The sequence below is a fragment of the Podarcis raffonei genome, chromosome 2, assembly GCF_027172205.1.
Source record: "Podarcis raffonei isolate rPodRaf1 chromosome 2, rPodRaf1.pri, whole genome shotgun sequence".
NCBI lineage: Eukaryota > Metazoa > Chordata > Lepidosauria > Squamata > Lacertidae > Podarcis > Podarcis raffonei.
This window is the reverse complement of record NC_070603.1, coordinates 117,960,277-117,981,127: the sequence shown is the minus strand read 5'-3', so window position 1 is coordinate 117,981,127 and position 20,851 is coordinate 117,960,277. Positions and strand designations below refer to the sequence as shown.

Here is a 20,851-nt window from a genome sequence, read left to right as displayed (position 1 = left end):
CTTTGCGGCTAGACAGTGACCAAGCCGGCGATTCCCTCCCTCCCTCTCCCTCCTGCTTTGCTTAACGTCCAACCCGATGGAAGAGTTCTGTGGACCTTGAGAATGGCTTGCGCTTTTCTGGCATCTTGGTCGCCCTGATAAAGCTATTTATTGCCTGGTTGTGGACATGAGACGCTTTCTTGGTCTTCCCACTCAGCCATTTTGGCATGTGGTTCATATTAAAAGGCAGAAAGATGCATTTTTAAAAAGAGTCTGGGCGTAATCAGGGTGGGCCGTAAGGCAACTACAGCCGCATTCACACCTCTGCCGGATTCAAGTTACAAAAAAAGAGATTCCAACTAAACACCAGGAAGAACTTTTTGACAGTAAAATCTGCTTGACAGTGAAACGGTCTCCCTTGGGAGGTTGCGGTCTCCCCTTCCTTGGAGGTTTTTGAGCAGAGTTTGAATGGCCATCTATCATGGATTCTATAGCTGAGATTCCTACATTGCAGCGGGTTGAATTAGACGACCCTCAGGACCAACTCTACAATTCTGTGGTTCTATGAACAGTCATGGTTTCCCCCAAATAATCATGGGAACTGTGGTTTGCGAAGGGTGCTGAGAGGCCTCTATTTCCATTGCAGAGTTACAACTCCCAGAGTGGTTTGATATTAAGCAGAGGGCCTTCTTGGTAGTGGCACCCGCCCTGTGGAACGCCCTCCCCTCAGATGTCAAGGAAATATACAACTATCTGACTTTTAGAAGACATCTGAAGGCAGCCCTGTTTAGGGAAATTTTTAATGTTTGATGTTTTACCATGTTTTTAATGTTCTGTTGGGAGCCGCCCAGAGTGGCTGGGGAAAGCCAGCCAGATGGGTGGTCTATAAATAATAAAATTTCTTCTTCTTCTTCTTCTTCTTCTTCTTCCTCCTCTTCTTCTTCTTCTTCTTCTTCTTCTTCTTCCTCCTCTTCACAGGGAACTCTGGGAACTGTGGCTCTGTGAAACGAATAGAGGTCTCGCCTAACAACTCTGAGCACCTTTAACAGAACACAGCTCCCAGAATCCTTTGGGGGGAAGCCATGACTGTTTAAAGCGGTACCATAGCACGTTAAACGTACAGTGGTACCTCGGGTTACAGACGCTTCAGGTTATAGACTTCGCTAACCCAGAAATCGTACCTCGGGTTAAGAACTTTGCTTCAGGATGAGAACAGAAATCGTGCGGTGGCAGCGGGAGGCCCCATTAGCTAAAGTGGTACCTCATGTTAAGAGCAGTTTCAGGTTAAGAACCGACCTCCAGAACGAATTAAGTACTTAACCTGAGGTACCACTGTACGTGTGAGTGGCGTACATGTGTGCATCAAAATGTCATTTCCAGTAAGGAACTGTGAAACTCCAGTTTATGTGTTGTTCCCCACCACCACCTTTTCTAACACTTCCCCTCTTGGTGGGTGCTCTGGTGCCGCACGAGAAGCAAGCGGTCGCTGAAGATCTTCCCGCAGTCCGAGCACCTGTAGGGCTTCTCCCCTGTGTGGATCCTCATGTGGACCCTGAGATTCGAGTTGCCGCCGAAGCTCTTCCCGCAGTCCGTGCACGTGTAGGGCTTCTCTCGCGTGTGGGTCCTCTCGTGGACCAGGAGGCCCGAGCTCTGGCTGAAGCTCTTGCCGCAGTCCCTGCACTTGTAGGGCTTCTCCCCCGTGTGGATCCGCTGGTGCCGGATGAGCACCGGCCTCTCCCGGAAGCTCTTCCCGCAGTCCGTGCACTTGTAGGGCCTCTCGCCCGTGTGGGTCCTCCGGTGGACTATCAGGTTGGAGTTGTCGCAGAAGCTCTTGCCGCAGTCCGAGCACTGGTACGGCTTCTCGCCCGTGTGGATCCTCTCGTGGGTGATCAGGTACGCCCTCGTGCTGAAGCCCTTCCCGCAGACCGAGCACTTGTAGGGCTTCTCGCCCGTGTGGGTCCTCTCGTGGGCCTGCAGGTTGCACTTCAGCTGGAAGTCCTTCCCGCAGTGGGCGCAGGACTTCTGCCTCTCGTGACCCGGCTTCTGCGACTCGCTTGGTGCAGGGACGGCGAGCTGGGCTGCATTCCCATCAAATTCCACGTACCTGCCCTGGGAATTTATAAACTTGTCCCCTTCTTTCTTGGGGTACGCTTCCTCCTGGCTGGCAGACGCTTCGCCCCGATTGGGCCAGCCAGAGGCATTCTGCCCACCTCTTCCTGACAGCACCCAGTGCGGTTCCCGTTTCCTGGCATCTTCTTGTATGTTCTGCTCCTGCCCTCCTCCTGCTGGAATAAGGAGAGAATCTCAATGTTATTTGCTGTTTGCCTGTTAGCTACGAAGCCATGTTCAAAGGCTTGCTATTAATGTGCAGAGCCCTGGGGAGCTTGGCACCAGGTTACCTGAAGGACAATGTTCTCTGTTTAGACTTTGTTCAGTGTGAGGGCCACATTCCCTTCTGCAGAACCTTCTGAGGGCCATATGCCAGTGCTGGGCAGGACCAAAGGAAAACATGGGAGAAGCAATGTGGTTAAAACTCTGCCACCAGGAATCCTTACCCAGCAAGGCTGCTTCTCTCTCGCCTTCCTGTTTGATCTCTCTGAAGAGAGGCCTTGGCCAGGCACCCAAGGGAGACGCCTCCACTTCAGGGATCTTGGCAGCCCCCTCCTTGGACACCCCCAGCACCTGAAACAGAAGGAGAGATGGTTCTTACTTATCCAAACCCAGCCCGGTGGGCATGGCGCTTTGCCCCTGCCCCAAAGAGCTTACACTAATTTTTTTAAAATAAAATAAAATAGGTGGGTGGGAGAGGAAGGGGAAAATGTGTGATTATTTTAGTTACTGTAGGGCGTACTCAGACCATTCACAGGCTGGAAGCACACACCCACACCCTGGGTTTCAGATACCTGGGACCTTCGGCTTGCTAAGTGTGGACAATGAATTAAGTCTCTTCCCCATCTAGCTTAGTGTTGTCTGTTCTGACTGGCAGCAGCTATCGAGGTCACATGCAGAGAAGAATTATTCCCATCCCTTGTGGTCAGGCCCTTTTTCGAACTGAAGTTACCAGGGAATGAACCTGTGAATATTTCTGTATCCGAAGTAAGAGCTCTGCCTCTGAGCTGCCGTCCGTCCATTAAGGCCAATGTTCACCCCACTTAAAACACTATGAGACCATGTTGAATAGTCATGGCGTCCCCCAAAGAATTATGGGAGTTTGTTATGGGCGCTGAGAGTCGTTGGGAAGCCCCCTTTCCCCCTCGGAGGCCGTCAATTCTCAGAGCTCCCTGTAAAGAGGGATTGACCGTTAAAGCACTCTGAGAACAGCAGCTCTGTGAGGGAAACGGGGGTTTCCGAACGACGCTCAGCATCCTTAAATCACAGCTCCCAGAATCCTCTGGGAGAAGCCATGACTGTTATAGTGCCTTAATGTAGGCTGTGAATGTGGCCCGTCTCTGCCTCTCTGCAACTCCAAAAGCCTCACAGGTAGCAGGGAGAAGCAGAATACTCTTTGCCACAGGAGCGGCAAGGATCCTAACTGCTAAAGACTGGAAAAAAGAAATTGTGCCAACGAAAAAGGAACGGCAAGACAAACTGTTAGAGTATATTGAACTGGCTAGATTAACAGAGGCAATTAGAGACCACACTAGACAAGAGTTTCAAAAAGCATGGGGAAAATGCAAAGAATACTTCACAAAACAGTGCCTTAAAATACGTACCTGGACTTGTTTCGATTAATGTCTGCAGGAGACTTTGTGGATATTTAAGTTATAATTAGAAAAATCTTAATAATTATTCATAAAGGAAACAGCTTATAAGAAGTAAATAAGGAGGCCAGCTACAGGATAAAGGAAGTCTTTTATTTGGTTGTTTGTATTGTTGTATGTTATGCTTATTGTACGTTATGTTCACGTTTAATGAGGGTGGATTTCTGTATTGGGGGGGTTATGTTATGCGGTAAATAAAACTTCCAATAAAAGAAGAGGAAGGTAGCAGGGAGAAGCAGACACTGACCTGCTCGGGCCGCTTCTCCTCGGGCTGCTGCCTTAGCAGGAAGTCTTCCGCCAAGGCCACCGCCCGCAAACAGCTCTCTGGCCTGCCTTTCCTGACCCAGCTCTGCATCTCCGAGGGCAGGACAGCCAGGAACTGCTCCAGGATCACCAACTCCAGGATCTGCTCCTTGCTGCGCCTCTCCGGCTTCAGCCACCAGTGGCAAAGATCCCAGAGGCGGCTGCAAGTCTCTCGAGGCCCCTCGGCCTCCTGGTAGCCGAACTGCCGGAAGCGCTGGCGCTCGGCGTCCGTGCCAGTGGCCACGCCGTTCTCCTCCTCCCCCAGGACCTCCTCCTTGACTTTCCCGGACTCTCCTGTCTCTTTGGCCAAGAGGCTGTTAGCTGGCTGCTGGGCTTCTCTGCAAGACCCTGGCAGGAGAGGGGTTGCCAGTTCTCTCCTCAGATGCGGCCTGGCGCCATCCATTCCCACCGAAGGAGGCAGGACGGGGTGGGCCTCGTCCCGCAACACCAACGTCCGCTGCTGCAGGTTTCTCCCGTCGGAGTGGGAAGACTCCATCGCTCTGAGGAACTCCTGCAGCTGGGCCTCCCATGGCTGCTGCAGCCCCTTCTGCGGCTCCTGCTTGACGTGGCCCGACACGTTTCTCTCCCAGAATTCCCTGGTATCCCTGGCCTGCATGACGTGCGGGCCGTTCCCCACTCCTGGGTCAAGGGCTGCTAGGTCCGGTTGCTCCAATTTCACTCCCTGTTGAGGCCCAGCCTCAGGTTGGAGACCCAGGACCAATCCGTCCCTCGGCTTGGCTGCCATTTTATTTCTTCCCAGCAAATGTCCACCTGAGCCCAAGTTACCAGTTCTTTCTGCAAGCCCAGGCTGTGAAGCTTTTGACCTCACTGGGGTGCAGGGTATGCAGACATGCAAGCAGTTTGGAAGGGAAGTTTAAGCTTCCTGAGGAGGAAAAAAAAGGAGATATATACTAATTTCATAAGAATACAAGACAAGCACTGCTAGATCAAACCAAGGCTAAATATATGCACTTAATACCATTCCACATTCATGGCTTTCTGCAAAGAATCCTGGGAACTGTAGCTTGCTAAGAGTCTCCTAGGGACACGGGTGACGCTGTGGTCTAAACCACTGAGCCTAGGGCCTGCCGATCAGAAGGTCGGCAGTTCGAATCCCCACAACAGGGTGAGCTCCTGTTGTTCGGCCCCTGCTCCTGCCAACCTAGCAGTTCGAAAGCACATCAAAGTGCAAGTAGACAAATAGGTACCGCTCCAGTGGGAAGGTAAACGGCGTTTCCGTGCGCTGCTCTGGTTCCGCCAGAAGTGGCTTAGTCATCCTGGCCACATGACCTGGAAAAACTGTCTGTGGACAAACGTCGGCTCCCTCAGCCAGTAAAGCGAGATGAGTGCTGCAACCCCAGAGTTGTTCGCGGCTGGACTTAACTGTCAGGGGTCCTTTACCTTTACCTTTAATAGTCTCCTAACAACTGTCCTTGACTCTTAAAATGGAACAAGAGTGTTTTCAAATGGCGTGAATGTCATTCTCCGTCACCCCAGGGGATCGGACTAGATATAGGGCTGCCACATGTACTAGGATTTCAAATGCAGAATTGAAAATTTGCCCTTGATCTTAGGCAAGTGAATTGCAGAACCGTGGTTTTTTTGGAGGTTTGGTAAGAAAAAGGCTCAACAACTTTGGGGTCTTCCTAAAAAAAATCAATAACTTTTGGGATTTCCTGGTTTTTACTTTTTGAAATATGGCAACCCTAGACTAGAACCTGTAGGAGGAAACCGCAGGGAAGATGCAGATTTTGGATAAATATCACAAGAAACCAACGGCCTCTCCTTCGCTGGAGATGTTTAAGCAGAGGCCGCACAGGGACGCATTGAACAAAAGCATTGAATAGATTACCTCCCTGTTCATTTCTAGCTGTATAATTCTATGAACCTGGGACTTTCCACATGCAAAGCAGGGGATCTACCCCTGAGCTATGACATTTTCTTCATTTAGCAGAGATTTATTTCACCCTCCTGCCCATATTTCTCCTTCCATGCCTGTGTTCATACATATTCAATACAATCAACACCCACAGCTCTTTTAGGGAATAACACTAAGGCATGTTGGGCCAGGACCTGGGAGACCAGGGTTCAAATCCCCCTCGGCCATGAAGTTCACAAGGTGATCTTGGGTAAGGTTACCAGACGTCCCCGTTTCCCAGGGACAGTCCCCGGATTTACAAATCAGTCCCCACACAAAATCAATTGAAGTTGAAAAGTGTCCCTGGATTCATTCAATCTGGTAACCTTAATCTTGGGCCAGTCAGCAATTCTCAGCCTAGCCTACCCCCCAGGGACTGTTCTGAGGATAAATTGGAGAGGACTATGTCTTCCACCTTGAGTTCCACATAACACCGGTCTTGAAAGACCTACACTGGCTCCCAGTACGTTTCTGAGCACAATTCAAAGTGTTGGTGCTGAAGCTAAACGGCCTTGGTCCAGTATAGCTGAAGGAGCGTCTCCACCTCCATCGTTCTGCACAGACACTGAGGTCCAGCGCCGAGGGCCTTCTGGCCGTTCCCTCATTGCAAGAAGCCAAGTTACAGGGAACCAGGCAGAGGGCCTTCTCGGTAGTGGCGCCCGCCCTGTGGAACTCCCTCCCACCAGATGTCAAAGAGAAAAATAGAACGTTTAGAAGACACCTGAAGGCAGCCCTGTTTAGGGAAGCTTTTAATGTTTAATAGGTTATTGTATTTTAGTGTTTTGTTGGAAGCCACCCAGAGTGGCTGGGAAAATCCATCCAGATGGGCGGGAAATAAATAAATAAATAAATAAATAAATAAATAAATAAATAAATAAATAAATAAATCTTCCTCATAGGTAAGGTGGGATATAAAATATAATTAGTAAATAAATGGCCCATCTAGTCTGGAATTCTCTTCTCACAGTGGCCAAACCAGACACCCCAATGGGAAACCCCAAGCAGGACATGAGTGTAACAGCACTGACTCCTCCCACTTGTGATTCCCAAAAATTGGTACCAGAGGCGTACTCTGCCTTTGCCAGTGCAAGGAAAACACAGACACTGCGGCTGGCAGCCACTGAATGCTTTATCAAGCCAAGAAGCATAAAATCACAGAATTGCAGAGCTGGAAGGGACCACAGGAGTCACCTTGTCCCACCCCCAGCAATTCAGGATTTTTGCCCAAAGTGGGTGTCAAACCCACAACCCTGAGATTAATCATCTCATGCTCTACCGACTGAGCTATCTCCCTAGGTGCTTGATTCAGAGCGATCCAACAGAGGAAGGGCGCGTGCGCGTGCAAAAAGGCACCATCACCAGCTCACCCCAGTGCAGAAATCCATCAGGTGCAGCTGCTCCCAAACACAGAAATGCCATGATGGAGGAAAGCTTCACCTGTTCAGCTTCTGCCTGCCACCCAGTTACGAAAGGCACAGAAGCCCAAGCGGAGAATCTCTCTACTGAAATTCTCCATCTCTTCCTGCTGCAAACCCACTTTCCCCCACTCACCTGATCTTTCCTAAAAAGAACAAGGGAGGTGGGAGATCAGCACCGCTGCTCCTCCTGCAGCGCCTGGGAAATTTAAACCCCTGCTTTCCCACAGTAGGCGGGGCAGGAAGTGAGTTGCGCTCTCTTCGCATCCCTCTGCTCCCAAAGCCGCTTAGTATCTCTAGGAAATGCAAGTCTCCATGAACTTAACCCCTTTGGTGAACGGCCATAAAGCAAATTGCTCAGAAAGCGGAGGACCATTTCTGTTTAGCATCCCTTGGGACCACAGCCCAGCATCCTGTTTCAAGTCACAGTGGCCTGTGGGAAATCTTCAAGGAGGACCAGAGCAAAAGAGCACTTCGCCCCCCTCTGTGGTTTCCAGCAAATGGTATTCAGAGGCATTATTGCCTCTGCGTGGTGTAGTGGTTAAGAGCGGTGGTGAACCGGGTTCGGTTCCCTGCTCCTCCACATGCATCTGCTGGGTGACCTTGGGCTAGTCACACTTCTTTGAAGTCTCTCAGCCTCACTCACCTCACAGAGTGTTTGGGGAAGGAAGGGAAAGGATATTGTGAGCCGCTTTGAGACTCCTTAAGGGGACAAACCTAGACAGCATCTAAAAAAGCAGAGACATCAGCTTGCCAACAAAGGTCCGTATTGTTAAAGCTATGGTTTTCCCAGAGCGCCGAAGAATTGATGCTTTTGAATTATGGTGCTGGAGGAGACTCTTGAGAGTCCCATGGACTGCAAGAAGATCAAACCTATCCATTCTTAAGGAAATCAGCCCTGAGTGCTCACTGGAAGGACAGATCCCGAAGATGAGGCTCCAATACTTTGGCCACCTCATGAGAAGAGAAGACTCCCTGGAAAAGACCCTGATGTTGGGAAAGATGGAGGGCACAAGGAGAAGGGGACGACAGAGGGCGAGATGGTTGGGCAGTGTTCTTGAAGCTACCAGCATGAGTTTGACCAAACTGTGGGAGGCAGTGGAAGACAGGAGTGCCTGGCGTGCTCTGGTCCATGGGGCCACGAAGAGTTGGAAACAACTAAACAACAACGCTTATTATTATTGACTATACTGTTTATTCTCCCCTGGCCCCAGGGCACTGCCATTGGGTCTCACACCATCCTCACAGCGACCCTGTGAGGTAGGCTAGAAGCAGAGAGTTGCCCATGCAGGGGAAAAAAGCAGGTTCCTCTGGGGACAGCTTGATTTACGTCCGATCCCAGTGCTGGGGAATAGGGGGGGGCAGATAGGTGGGGTGTCAAAGGTTTACAGTTCCCCAGTGTGGAAAACTGGGGCTAGGGAGTGTTTCTGGATCTGTATTCAGAAATGTGGAGGGCCAGAGGCTCTGCTTCAGTCAGCCTTCAGCCCTCCAGATGTCCAACTACAATTCCCATCAGCCCCAGCAAGCACTGGCAATGGCCAGGGATGATGGGAATTGTAGTACTGCAACTTCTGGCGGGACAATGATTCCGCGCCACTTTGTACCTGCTGCATTAACTCACATCCCCTTCAGTTGTAGCTGCAGCAGAGCAGCTCTGTGCAGAAATTCATGGGGTGTGTAGGCAGCAAATGTTTGGGGAAGTGGCACTGGTCGAATTTCTGCCTGCACACATTCCGCCGCCACCACTCACCTAGTGGGGTGCACAGAACCCGATTTGGAACACAGCAAGGGCAGAGAACCATTTTCAGGTTTTCCCTTCTGGGGGCCACATGCAAGTGGTGGGAGGGGCCGGAGGCAGAAGTGGGTGGAGCAAAGGTGAACATTGCCTTTGCACAGTGGGCTGGTGTCCACACATGCGCACACGACCCTCTCCACCCTCCATCCAGGCAACCACTGGAACTCGAGGACACATCAGCCGGGCCCCAATACCCAGGGAGAATTTGAAGCAAAGTCAGCTGGAGGCATGGCCTGGGAGAGGCTGAATTTGCCCCCTCCCCACTGTCACTGATCATCATATCTGTCAGTGATGCTTTAGTTGAGATTCCTGCATTGTGTAGGGCGTGTTCTATGATTCTATGATATGTGAACGTATTTTCTGTTTTAGCAGAGCCAGCATGAAGGCAGGCGTCTCAGGCTGTGATCCGAACCCCACTTACCCGAGAGAAAGCCCCGCCGGATTCCATCAGGCTTCCTTCTGAGCAGATTTGCAAGGACTCTGTGTTGTTGATCTTTCCCAATAGATACCCTCTTTGCGTCACAAGTGAAAATATGCAAAACTTTTAAGCCACATGACTTTGGGAACCCGTGACAAACTGAGGAAGCTACCAAGCTGATTTTGATTGTGTTCTCTACAGAGACTGCCAGGGGCTCCCCAAGGTTTGAGAAGGGGAGGTCTCTCCCAATGTTACCTAGAGATGCTGGAGTTTGAGTCAGGAACCTTTCTGCAGCATCAGGATCCCAGGAGCTCAAGGTGGTTGAACTAGGTTTCCCTTGGGGTCCCAAATCTATGATTCTACGGTCCCAATGCTGCGTGGTAGCTTAGGCTGAGAGACAGTGACTGGCCAGCGAGTGTGATGGCCGAGTGGGGATTTTAACCCTGATCTCCCAAGTCCTAGGTCAGCACTCTAACCGCTACACCGCACTGACTATTTGCAAGTCAGATGCTCTACCACCTTCCTCATTGCCTGAAAGTCCAGCCAGTCAGATTCGCTGGATGACCCCTGTTTCTAATGTTATGAGAGAGAGAAAGCTTTTCGAGGCTTCATACAAGACACCATCTTTAAAGCACATTCAGAGCGCATTCTTCCCACCTCAAAGAATTCTGGACACTGTAGTTTGTTAAGGGCTGCTGGGAATTGTAACTGTGAGGGGTAAACTACAAGGCCCAGAATTCTTTGAGGGAAAGGATGTGCTTTAAAGGTACAGTGTATATGCAACCTTGTTCACCTTCACCATACGAGTCATGGTTTTCTAACAAACCCTGAGGTGTATATTTTCAGGACTCAACTTATTTTTTGTAATTTCAAGTTGTTTTACACTCTTTCTAAAATTAATGATGTTTTTTAATTGCTCTAACCTGCCTGGGATCTTAGGGTGAGGGGCAGGTAATAATTTATAATAATAACAGTACTACTACTATTACGAATACCCATGTAGCAGTTCGAAAGCACATCCAAGTGCAAGTAGATAAATAGGTACCACTCCAGCAGGAAGGTAAATGCCGTTTCCATGCGCTGCTCTGGTTCACCATAAGCGGCTTAAGTCATGCTGGCCACATGATCTGGAAACTGTATGCCGGCTCCCTCGGCCAATATAGCGAGATGAGCGCCGCAACCCCAGAGTCGTCCGCGACTGAACCTAATGGTCAGGGGTCCCTTTACCTCTTTTATGTCACACAAAGAAACACCAAAGCGGAGGAGAAAGAATCACAACAGAAACATTTGAGAAAGTGTGTTACTAATTTTACCAGCGTTTCCTAAACTGCACATAGAAGCACCAGCTCACAATGTTATGGATTGAGACCAGGGGGTTTGGGAAGGCACCCGCCAGTTCAGATCCAAGTTTTTCTCTAAAAACGTTCCCTGTGGCCGTTCATGCTTCCACCGTTCAGCTGTGATTCTGCGGTCAAAACGTTCTGAAGCCTTTCTCTCCATTATCAAGACTTTTAAAAGTGACTCTTGTCCAAGGCAAGTCCACATCTGGCCCTTGAATGGTTTGAGTGGTTTCTGTCACTGAAGTCACTGAAATCTGTTGGTGGTCGGCTGTGTAAATTGCTTCTCAAAATGTTTGTCCACTCAGCAGAGGGTCTCCCTGCTCAAATTAGCCAGAATAGCTTAGTTTGCACAAACAGACCATCATTCCTCACATTCAGACAAAAAAAGAAATGCACAGCTGTCTAGCCTTATGTGGCTACAAAGATTTTGAGCATACAAGGCTAACCAAAACGAGGCGATAGGTTTTATAAGCAGTTATAAACAGGATAATAGGAAGATGCCTTCTCCTGAACCTGGCTGTTGTTCCATCTACTTCAGTAGTGTCTACACTGACGGGCAGCTGCTGAGCAGGGTTTCAGGCAGGGAAACTCTTCCCTGCTGTACCTGAAAATGCTTTTGGCCAATTGAACCTGGACCTTCTGCATGAAAGGCGGATGAGACAAGGCCGTTCCACTGAGCAAGTGGATTCTCTCATGTCTGCAGGCTGGTGGGATTTTGGGGGCCTCAGGAGAGAAGCCCGGTGGCTGTGGTGTCTGACAGTGCCAAAGGAGAAGTGGATTTTTATCATGGAACGATAATTGTTCCTGGAGGAGTATCTCCACCTCCATCATTCAGCCCGGACACTAAGGTCCTCCTCTGAAGGTCTCCTGGCAGTTCCCTCACTGCGAGAAGTGAAGCTACAGGGAACCAGGCAGAGGGCCTTCTCAACAGTGGTGCCTGCCTTGTGGAATGCCCTCCTATGGGTGTAGCAGAGAGGGCAGGAGGGCAGTTGCCCCCCCCCCCAATCAAGTAAATAAATAAAACTTCTTAAAAGAAATAATCAGAATATTTGAAATTGGAACGCTCGCTGAGATCACTTGGAAGATGTGGTGCATTCTAGCAACTCAACTGAGCAATCGGCATGGCTTCCGTGAACTGACCAATCGCGTTGCAGATGGCTCAGTTCTGGAAGCTTCTCATCGTTTCCGGCATTTTCTCCTGAGAGCGCGCACCAGCAGGGCCAACCTAGAAACAACTGGAAGTTTCTATACAGCAGAAAGCCCTCAGCCGATGATGTTAATTTTTTAGTTAACTTCCTAGCTTTCAAATGACTGAAAGCTTTGACAGATTTTTCCCAAGCACTTGGGGTCAAAAGAAAGTACAGTGGTGCCTCGGGTTAAGTACTTAATTTGTTCCGGAGGTCTGTTCTTAACCTGAAGCACCACTTTAGCTAATGGGGCCTCCTGCTGCCGCCGCGCCGCCGGAGCATGATTTCTGTTCTCATCCTGAAGCAAAGTTCTTAACCCGAGGTACTATTTCTGGGTTAGGGGAGTCTGTAACCTGAAGCGTATGTAACCCGAGGTACCACTGTAATTTAAAAGAACGGTTGTTGAGACGTTTCATTCCGAATCTGCTGGACAGAGCCAGACAGAGGAGGATGACAGGAGCGTGTCCCTGCCCCCCCAAGATAAATCCTGGCTACACTCATGCAGCCTGCCCTCAGATGCCAAGGAGATAATTATACGACTTTCCATAGAGATCTGAAGGCAGCCCTGTGTTAGAAAGCTTTTAAGTGTGACGACCGTCTGTGGTGTTTTAGTATACAGTGAGTGGTACCTCTGGTTAAGAACTTAATTTGTTCTGGAGGTCCGTTCTTAACCTGAAACTGTTCTTAACCTGAGGTACCACTTTAGCTAATGGTGCCTCCTGCTGCTGCCGTGCAATTTCTCTTCTCATCCTGAAGCAAAGTTCTTAACCCCAGGTACTATTTCTGGGTTAGTGGAGTCTGTAACCTGAAGCATCTGTAACCTGAAGCGTCTGTAACCCGAGGTACCACTGTGTTCTGTGGGAAGCTGCCCAGAGTGGCTGAGGCAACTTGGTCAGATGGTCAGGGCATAAAAATTAAATTGTTATAATTATTTCTCCCTAGAGGATCCTGTCGCTCGTGTGGAGTCTCTGGTGTTTGGCGAAGTTCGACACATAGCGGAAGACCTTCCCGCAGTCCTGGCACTCGTAGGCGCTCTCTTCCGCGTGGACCCGTTGGTGCTTGGCGAGGCTTTGCTTGCTGCAGAACCGCCGGCGGCACTCGGCGCACTCGTACGGCTTCTCTCCGGTGTGGCTGCGGTGGTGGGAGACCAGGTGGGCCTTGCTGATGAAGGCCTTGCCGCAGAGCACGCACCCGTAGGGCCTCTCGCCCGTGTGGATCCTCAGGTGCTTCACAAACTCCTCCTTCCAGCGGTAGGTCTTCTTGCAGGCCGGGCAGGCGTAGGGCTTCTCGCCGGTATGGATCCTCTGGTGGTTGGTGAGCTTCCCCCTCTCGCGGAAGCTCTTCCCGCACTCCAGGCAGACGTGGGGCTTCTGCCCCGTGTGGATCCTCTGGTGGCGGATCAGCTTGTCCCTGCGGCGGAAGCTCTTCCCGCACTCCAGGCAGACGTGGGGCTTCTCGCCCGTGTGCATCTTCTGGTGGCGGATTAAGGTCGATTTGTGCTGGAAGTTCCGGCCGCATTCTGGGCAAAGGTACTTGACCGCCATGCTGTGGAGCGCCGCCTCAGGAACAGGCCCCTCGGCTTCCGACCGTTGCGACGGCTCCTCCCATGTCGCCGCGGGAAGCCACTCCTGCTGCCGCTTCGATCCGCAAGCTTCCTCAAAGCTCTCGCACCTCAGCGTGAGGCGGCCGGCGGATTTGCCCAGGAACATCCTGCGTGCTTCCGCTAACTCCGAATCTCTTTGCTGACCAACCTCTTCCTCTTCCTGGGACGTCGTACAGCTGTCTGAAGGAAAAGACACGGTTGAGTCATCGACACTCACCCACCCTGGCCAAATCATTTTTAGTTTTATTTAACAAGATTTAGATGCCAGTTAAGAATAGTCCAAAAACTGAAGCAGTTTCCCATCTAATGTCACTTCTTCCCGCCTTATACAGTGGTACCTCGGGTTAAGTACTTAATTTGTTCTGGAGGTCCGTTCTTAACCTGAAACTGTTCTTAACCTGAAGCACCACTTTAGCTAATGGGGCTTCCCGCTGCCACTGTGCTGTCGCCGCACGATTTCTGTTTTCCTCCTGAAGCAAAGTTCTTAACCCAAGGTACTATTTCCGGGTTAGTGGAGTCTGTAACCTGAAGCGTATGTAACCCAACGTACCACTGTACATTCAAAGCAGTATGATACCACATTAAACAGTGCAGTCGTACCTTGGTTCTAGAACGCCTTGTGACTCAAACATTTTGGCTCCCGAACACCACAAACCTGGAAGTGAGTGTTTCAGTTTGCAAATGTTTTTTAAAAGCCAAACATCCAACACGGCTTCTGATTGAGTGCAGGAGGGTCCTGAAGCCAATCGGAAGCTGTGCCTTGGTTTTCCAATGTTTTCGGAAGTTGAACGGACCTCTGGAAGGGATTCTGTTCAAGAACCAAGGTACAACTATAATGGCTTCCCCCAAAGAATCCTGGGAAATGTAGGTGGTTAAGGGCGCTGAGAGCTACTAGGAGGTGTCCTATTCCCCTCTCAGAGCTACAGTTCCCAGAGTTCCCGTGGAAGAGGGATTGATTGACTGTTAAACCATTGTTAAACTGTAGCTCTGTGAGGGGAATAAAGCCGTGTCGTCGTGTGTGTGTGTGTCTTAACAACTCTTGGCACCTTTAACAAACTACAGTTCCCAGGATTCCTTGGCGGAAGCCATGACAAGTGCTTTGAATTAGTGGTGTGGCCTACTTTTCGCTTACAAGTTTAATAATAATAATAATAATAATAATAATAATAATAATAATAATAATAATAGTAATAATAACAATTTATTTATACCCTTCCCATAGAAGAAGAAGAAGAGTTTGGATTTGATATCCCGCCTTTCACTCCCTTTAAGGAGTCTCAAAGCGGCTAACAATCTCCTTTCCCTTCCTCCCCCACAACAAACACTCTGTGAGGTGAGTGGGGCTGAGAGACTTCAAAGAAGTGTGACTGGCCCAAGGTCACCCAGCAGCTGCATGTGGAGGAGCGGAGACACAAACCCGGTTCACCCAGATTACCCAGTGCTCTTAACCACTACACCATACTGGCTGGGTTTCCCCCAGCCCCCAATAGAATATAAAAAACACAATAAAACATCAAACATTAAAAAATTCCCTAAACAGGGCTGCCTTCAGGTGTCTTCTAAAAGTCAGATAGTTGCTTATTTCCTTGACATCTGGTGGGAGGGTGTTCCACAGGGTGGACGCCACTGCCGAGAAGGCCCTCTGACTGGTTCCCTGTAACCTCACATCTCACAGTGAGGGAACCGCCAGAATGCCCTCGGAGCTGGACCTCAGTGTCCGGGCTGAGCGATTGGGGTGGAGACGCTCCTTCAGGTATATTTTTAGCTCCTCCCCCTCCTGCTAGTTAAGTGACTCCATACCGAGTGTTTCTGAATCTCTGTCACCCTTCTGCTTGATGTCCTTGAAGAGCGGTCTCTGCCAAGCATCCGATGGAACTTGCACTCCCTCGGGAGAATTCACCATCACCTCCACGAAGGGTCCCAGCTCCTGTAAGAAGAGTGGAAAGGTTTCTGTCAGAGCTAGGACAGGGAAAGGATCCACTAGAGGCAGCAGGGAGACCAGAGTGGGAGGAAATTTCCCCCAATTTTTGTTAAGAAATGCGTCATTTCATAAAGTAAAATTGCAATGGAATGTTTGTGATGGAGCAGCAAAAAGCAAGCTAATGCTATTCTAGGCTGCACCAACAGAAGTCTAGTGTCCAGATCAAGGGAAGTAATAGTACGGCTCTATTCTGCCTTTGTCAGAGCACACCTGGAACACTGTGTCGATCTGGGCACCACAATGAACCAATGGATTCAAGTTAAAAGAAAGGATATTCCAAAAAAGAAAAGAAAAAGGAGATTCCGACTAAACATCAGGAACGACTTTCATTGGAGCAGAGCTTGAATGGCATTATAGCTCTGTGAGGGGCAAAACTACAGCTCCCAGGAATCTTTGGGGGGATGGTAAAGGTAAAAGTAAAGGGACCACTGACCATTAGGTCCAGTCGTGACCGACTCTGGGGTTGCGGCGCTCATCTCGCTTTACTGGCCGAGGGAGCCGGCGTACAGCTTCCGGGTCATGTGGCCAGCATGACTAAGCTGCTTCTGGCGAACCAGAGCAGCACACGGAAATGCCGTTTACCTTCCCGCTGGAGCGGTACCTATTTATCTACTTGCACTTGGACATGCTTTCAAACTGCTAGGTTGGCAGGAGCAGGGACCGAGCAATGGGAGCTCACTCCGTTGCGGGGATTCGAACCGCCGACCTTCTGATCGGCAAGTCCTGGGCTCTGTGGTTTAACCCACAGCGCCACCCGCACCATGACTGCAAAAAGTGTGATGAATGTGCTTTGAATGTACAGCATGAGACTTTTAACCTCCAGGTCGTTGGTTTGAGCCCCATGTTGGGCAAAAGATTCCTGCATTGCAGGGGGTGGAAACAGATGGCCCTCGTGGTCCCTTCCACGTCTTCCATTCTAGGATTCTACAGTGTTTACTGTGGATGTGGCCAGAGTCCAACCACGACACCACCCTGCTCTACACACTATACCACACTTCCAGTTCACTCCCTCCCCCCCTTTGCCCCACCCACTCAGGTTAAACTCTGGTTTACCAACAGATCCAGGCACTCGGCCCCCACCTAATCTAGCAAATTCCCATGTGAACCTCCCAAACTTCAGACCGACCACCGCCCCAGTCACCTCCTGCCCCAATTGTTCTGCCTCTTGTTGCCTTAGCAGGAAATCCTCAGCCAGGGCGATCATGTGGGCGCAGGTCTCAGGCTCCCGTTCCCTGACCCAGCTCTGCATCTCCGGGGGCAGGACAGCCAGGAACTGTTCCAAGATCACCAGCTCCAAAATCTGCTCCTTCGAGTGCTTCTCCGGCTTCAGCCACCGATGGCACAGGCTCCGGAGTTGGCCGTAGGCGTTGTGCAGTCCCTCCGCCTCTTGGTAGCAGAAGCGCCTGAACTGCTGGCGCTGGGCCTCTGCCCCGACCGCACCGCTCAGAAGAACAGTGGCCTTCCCTTTCCTGCTGCCCCTCCTCGTTCTGGCACCGTTTGGCGTGCCAGTCGCTTGCTGCCCTTCCATTTCGGGGACGGGTGTCCTCTGTCGAGACCCCCACTCTCTGGCCAGCCATTTGCAAGTTGTGAGAGCTCCCTCAAAGGAGGCAGGGAACACTTTGACCCCGTCCCAAGGCAGGGCCTCCTGACACGGCGGCAGGCTTCCCCACCCTGAGCGAGGGGATGGCCTCGCCTTCAAGAACACCTCGTTTTCTCGGGTTTCCCAATGCACTTCCTCCAGTTCCGGCTTGACATGGGTTGAGGCAGTCCACCCATGAGGCTCGCCAACGCACACCATCTGGATATCGTGAGCGTCGGCGTCAGCCGGGTCCTGAGCCTCTGTTTTTATCCCGCCGTGCTGTTCGAGCGCAACCCGGAACTGCAGGCTCAGGGATGCTGAGGCACTTCCTTCCTCAGCGGCCATTTTGTCTTGGCCTTCCCTCAGCCGTGGCTCTCAAACTCGCAGGGCTTAGCACACATCCGAGGGAAACATTGTGCCGGGGCAGATGGCTAAGCATCCAAACATGAGAATCGGAGTCTCTTTTTGCCAAACTGGTACCGAAAGAGAAGTCGGGGGCCCTCTCGACTGGCGACTGGGCCTTCTCCCTGAAAGAAGAAAACCGAGAGAAGGAGAAAGAGCTGTTAAAGTGCTGTTACTTTTGGAGCAGACTGCTTTTGGCTTCTCACTGCAGTTTATTCAATTTCTCCTGTTATTTTGCGCATAATATTTGAGCTGCAATGCAATGGCATCGTTTAGCACTTGTTTCCGTGTCATTTGATTCCCAAATAAATCTGTTTGCACCCCCCTCAACCTAGTGGTGTTTCTCATTGCAATTTTGCCACCTTTTTCATGGGTTCAGGCCACTGCCACTCATGTTGCAAGATGTGAGGCGGCATGCTCTGCGCCCTCTTCCCATTTCAAGGTTCACACCTCTTTGTTTTTTGCCTGATGAGAAAGCATGACAATATTTTGGTGTACATTGTCATGCTGGAAAGGGAATTATCTGGCAATTTCCTTTTTAAAAAACGTTCCTTATGAAACTTTGTTACTGCCCATTTTACCTAAAGTAAACCTCTTTCTATGCATTTTTGCCTAATATGTACATCTTGGCAAGCGACTTTCACAAACAGAACACATTTTTGCTATATTCTATGTCTCACAAATATATGCAGTTTCGTACATATCCTTTCGGGTGGGGAACGGCACTGCAAATTTCGGATAAGTGCACATTTTGAAGGATCCCAGTGTTTTGGTCACATATTATTTCCTGGAAGTGTAAATTGGGAGGGCAGGGGGTTATTGGTTTGCTTTGTTCTTGTTTTCATTATGCATTTGTGTTTTTATCTTGTATTTCAATGCTGTGAACCTCCCTGAGATCTATGGATCTCCATGAGATCTATGGTATGCAAATGTAACTAATAATAAAAATTTGTGAACCAAATTTCTACCCTTGCCCTAGATGTAGAGCTTTATATACAGTACATCAGCCTTCTCCAGCACCCTCCTGACATTTCGTTTTGGACTACAACTCCCATCAGTGCCATCCTGCACTGGCTGAGGCCGATGGGAGTTGTAGCCTGAAACACCTGGAGAACACAAAGAAACAATAATGATAGTAATAAAATACTCTCCAGGTTTCTAGCTTTCCCCTTTTAAGGGAGAAGTATTCAAGACCCTTCTAGGAGAATATTTATTCATTTATTCAATACATACTCTTCCCTTCCCCCAAAGGAGCCCAGGGTGGAATAGGATGATCAAAATATGATTACAGCCGGGAAAATAAGTTTCTACAAAGAGAGAAGGAAGAAGAAAGGGGGATCAAAATATGTAGGGGCCACCTGAAGCCTTATATCCTGGCTCAGATCAGAGGGATCACATCCAGGATGAACTGAGAGCAGCAAGAAACGGGAGCCTTTAGGGTCATTGGCCCAATCCTGTGGAAGGCTCAGTAGAGACCCAATGGCTGCCTTCTCTTTAATCATTAAAAGTCTGCTGCGAACTTTCCCATGCTGCCAGACTTATGCAGACTACTAAAAATAGTTAGTGGGTGATCTTGGGTTTTCATTTTTACATGTTTCTTTAGTGTGTGTTTCTGTGCACTCGTTTGTTGTAAACCACTTTGATATTTTTTAGCGGCATACATTTTTTTTTATCGATCAGATTGGTTTTGTCCGCCTGCCAAAATATTTGACCATTTGCCTTTCTGCCTTATGATAGAACTGCACACCACCCTGTTATGCCAACGAAAGCAGCTCAAAAGGAACAGCGCAGCAGCCATGTGCCAGTAAATACAACTTTCTCTTTCCGGGCACATTTGGGAGGAATGTCCCTCTCTCTTTGCACGGAGCAAAAGGTAATCCCTTTCCCCCCAGCTGATTCTTTTCCTCTCCAACCCCAGTGAAACCTCCTTCCCCCCACAAAGACCCCCCCATTCTCCTTCCTCCAACTCACCAGCTCCTTGCAGCAGCTGCTGCCCTGCAAACCCTCTTGGGAATGTCCTGCCAAGGCTCTGGTTTTCCTCTGTGGCAAAACACAGGAAAGGATTCCTCGCCAGGGCATTGAAGGGAAGAGGAAAGAAGATCTTCCCTTGCAGCCTCTTGCCTTTCCTGGCCTCTCTAGGAAGCAGAGAACTGCCTGGGTGATGCTTTATTTTTTTAACCCTTATTGCAGACATCTCTCTCTCTCTCTCTCTCTCTCTCTCTCTCTCTCTCTCTCTCTCTCTCTCTTTCTGGGACAAGCAACCATCACTCTCACAAAGCCAGGTACTCCTTAAAAAAAAAACAAAGCCCTGGCCTTGAAGCAGCAGCGTGACAGGCAGACATTTATCAGGTGCAGCCAGGCACAGCATTGCATTTCCATGCCAGGAGAGAGCTTTGCCTGCTGAATTTCTGCCTGCCACTGTGCTATGAAAGACGCAAGATCCCTTAGTACTCCTTAAAAAATAAACAAAGCCCTGGCCCTTAAGTAGCACCGTGACAGGCAGACATCTAACAGGTGCAGCCAGGCACAGCATTGCATTTCCATGCCCGGGGAGAGCTTTGCCTGCTGAATTTCTGCCTGCCACTTGAAAGACGCAAGATCCCTTAGGGGAGAGGATGGTGGAAACCCCCATAACTCAGGAAGGGCTGTGTTTGATGTGCACTGCTAGATATTTATAATTTTATATTATAATTTTATTTATAATTTTGCTTATACCCCACCCATCTGGCTGGGTTGGCCCAGTAACTCTGGGCGGTTTCCAACACATGTAAAAACATAACAACAACAAATTGCATTCCCCCCACCTTCTTCTCTAAGGAGCTCAAAGGGGCATACAGCATGGGTAGGCAAACTAAGACCCGGGGGGCTGGATGAGGCCCAATCACCTTCTCAATCCGGCCCATGGACGGTCCGGGAATCAGCGTGTTTTTACATAAGTAGTATGTGTGCTTTTATTTAAAATGCATCTCTGGGTTATTTGTGGGGGCTGCCTGGTGTTTTGACATGAGTAGAACGTGTGCTTTTATTTAAAATGCATCTCTGGGTGATTTGTGGGGCATAGGAATTCGTTCATTATTTCCCTCCCCCCCAAAAAAATATAGTCCGGCCCCCCACAAGGTCTGAGGGACAGTGGACCCTGCTGAAAAAGTTTGCTGACCCCTGCTCTAACC

The 20,851-nt window shown here is 49.7% G+C and overlaps 1 protein-coding gene across 1 annotated transcript; it reads right to left on the bottom strand.

Annotated features, from left to right (window-relative positions):
* Nucleotides 1-952: 952 nt before the first annotated feature.
* On the bottom strand, nucleotides 953-19,865 carry LOC128408793 (uncharacterized). The gene is made up of 7 exons (XM_053378815.1): nucleotides 19,653-19,865; nucleotides 16,842-17,806; nucleotides 15,520-15,646; nucleotides 13,058-13,899; nucleotides 3,988-4,911; nucleotides 2,535-2,661; nucleotides 953-2,264 (listed from the first exon to the last, which is right to left on the bottom strand). Exons 2-7 carry the CDS (start codon nucleotides 17,622-17,624, stop codon nucleotides 1,411-1,413), a joined length of 3,657 nt encoding a protein of 1,218 aa, XP_053234790.1. The 5' UTR covers nucleotides 17,625-17,806; nucleotides 19,653-19,865; the 3' UTR covers nucleotides 953-1,410.
* Nucleotides 19,866-20,851: the final 986 nt, after the last annotated feature.

Excerpts from the sequence above, each read along its gene's own strand:
- LOC128408793 (XM_053378815.1), bottom strand. The coding sequence starts at position 17,624 with ATGGCCGCTGAGGAAGGAAGTGCCTCAGCATCCCTGAGCCTGCAGTTC. Across the intron at positions 13,900-15,519 it reads CAGAGATTCAGAAACACTCG|ACAGCTGTACGACGTCCCAG; the intron begins GTATGGAGTCAC and ends CTTTTCCTTCAG. Across the intron at positions 2,662-3,987 it reads AGGAGAAGCGGCCCGAGCAG|GTGCTGGGGGTGTCCAAGGA; the intron begins GTCAGTGTCTGC and ends CTTCTGTTTCAG.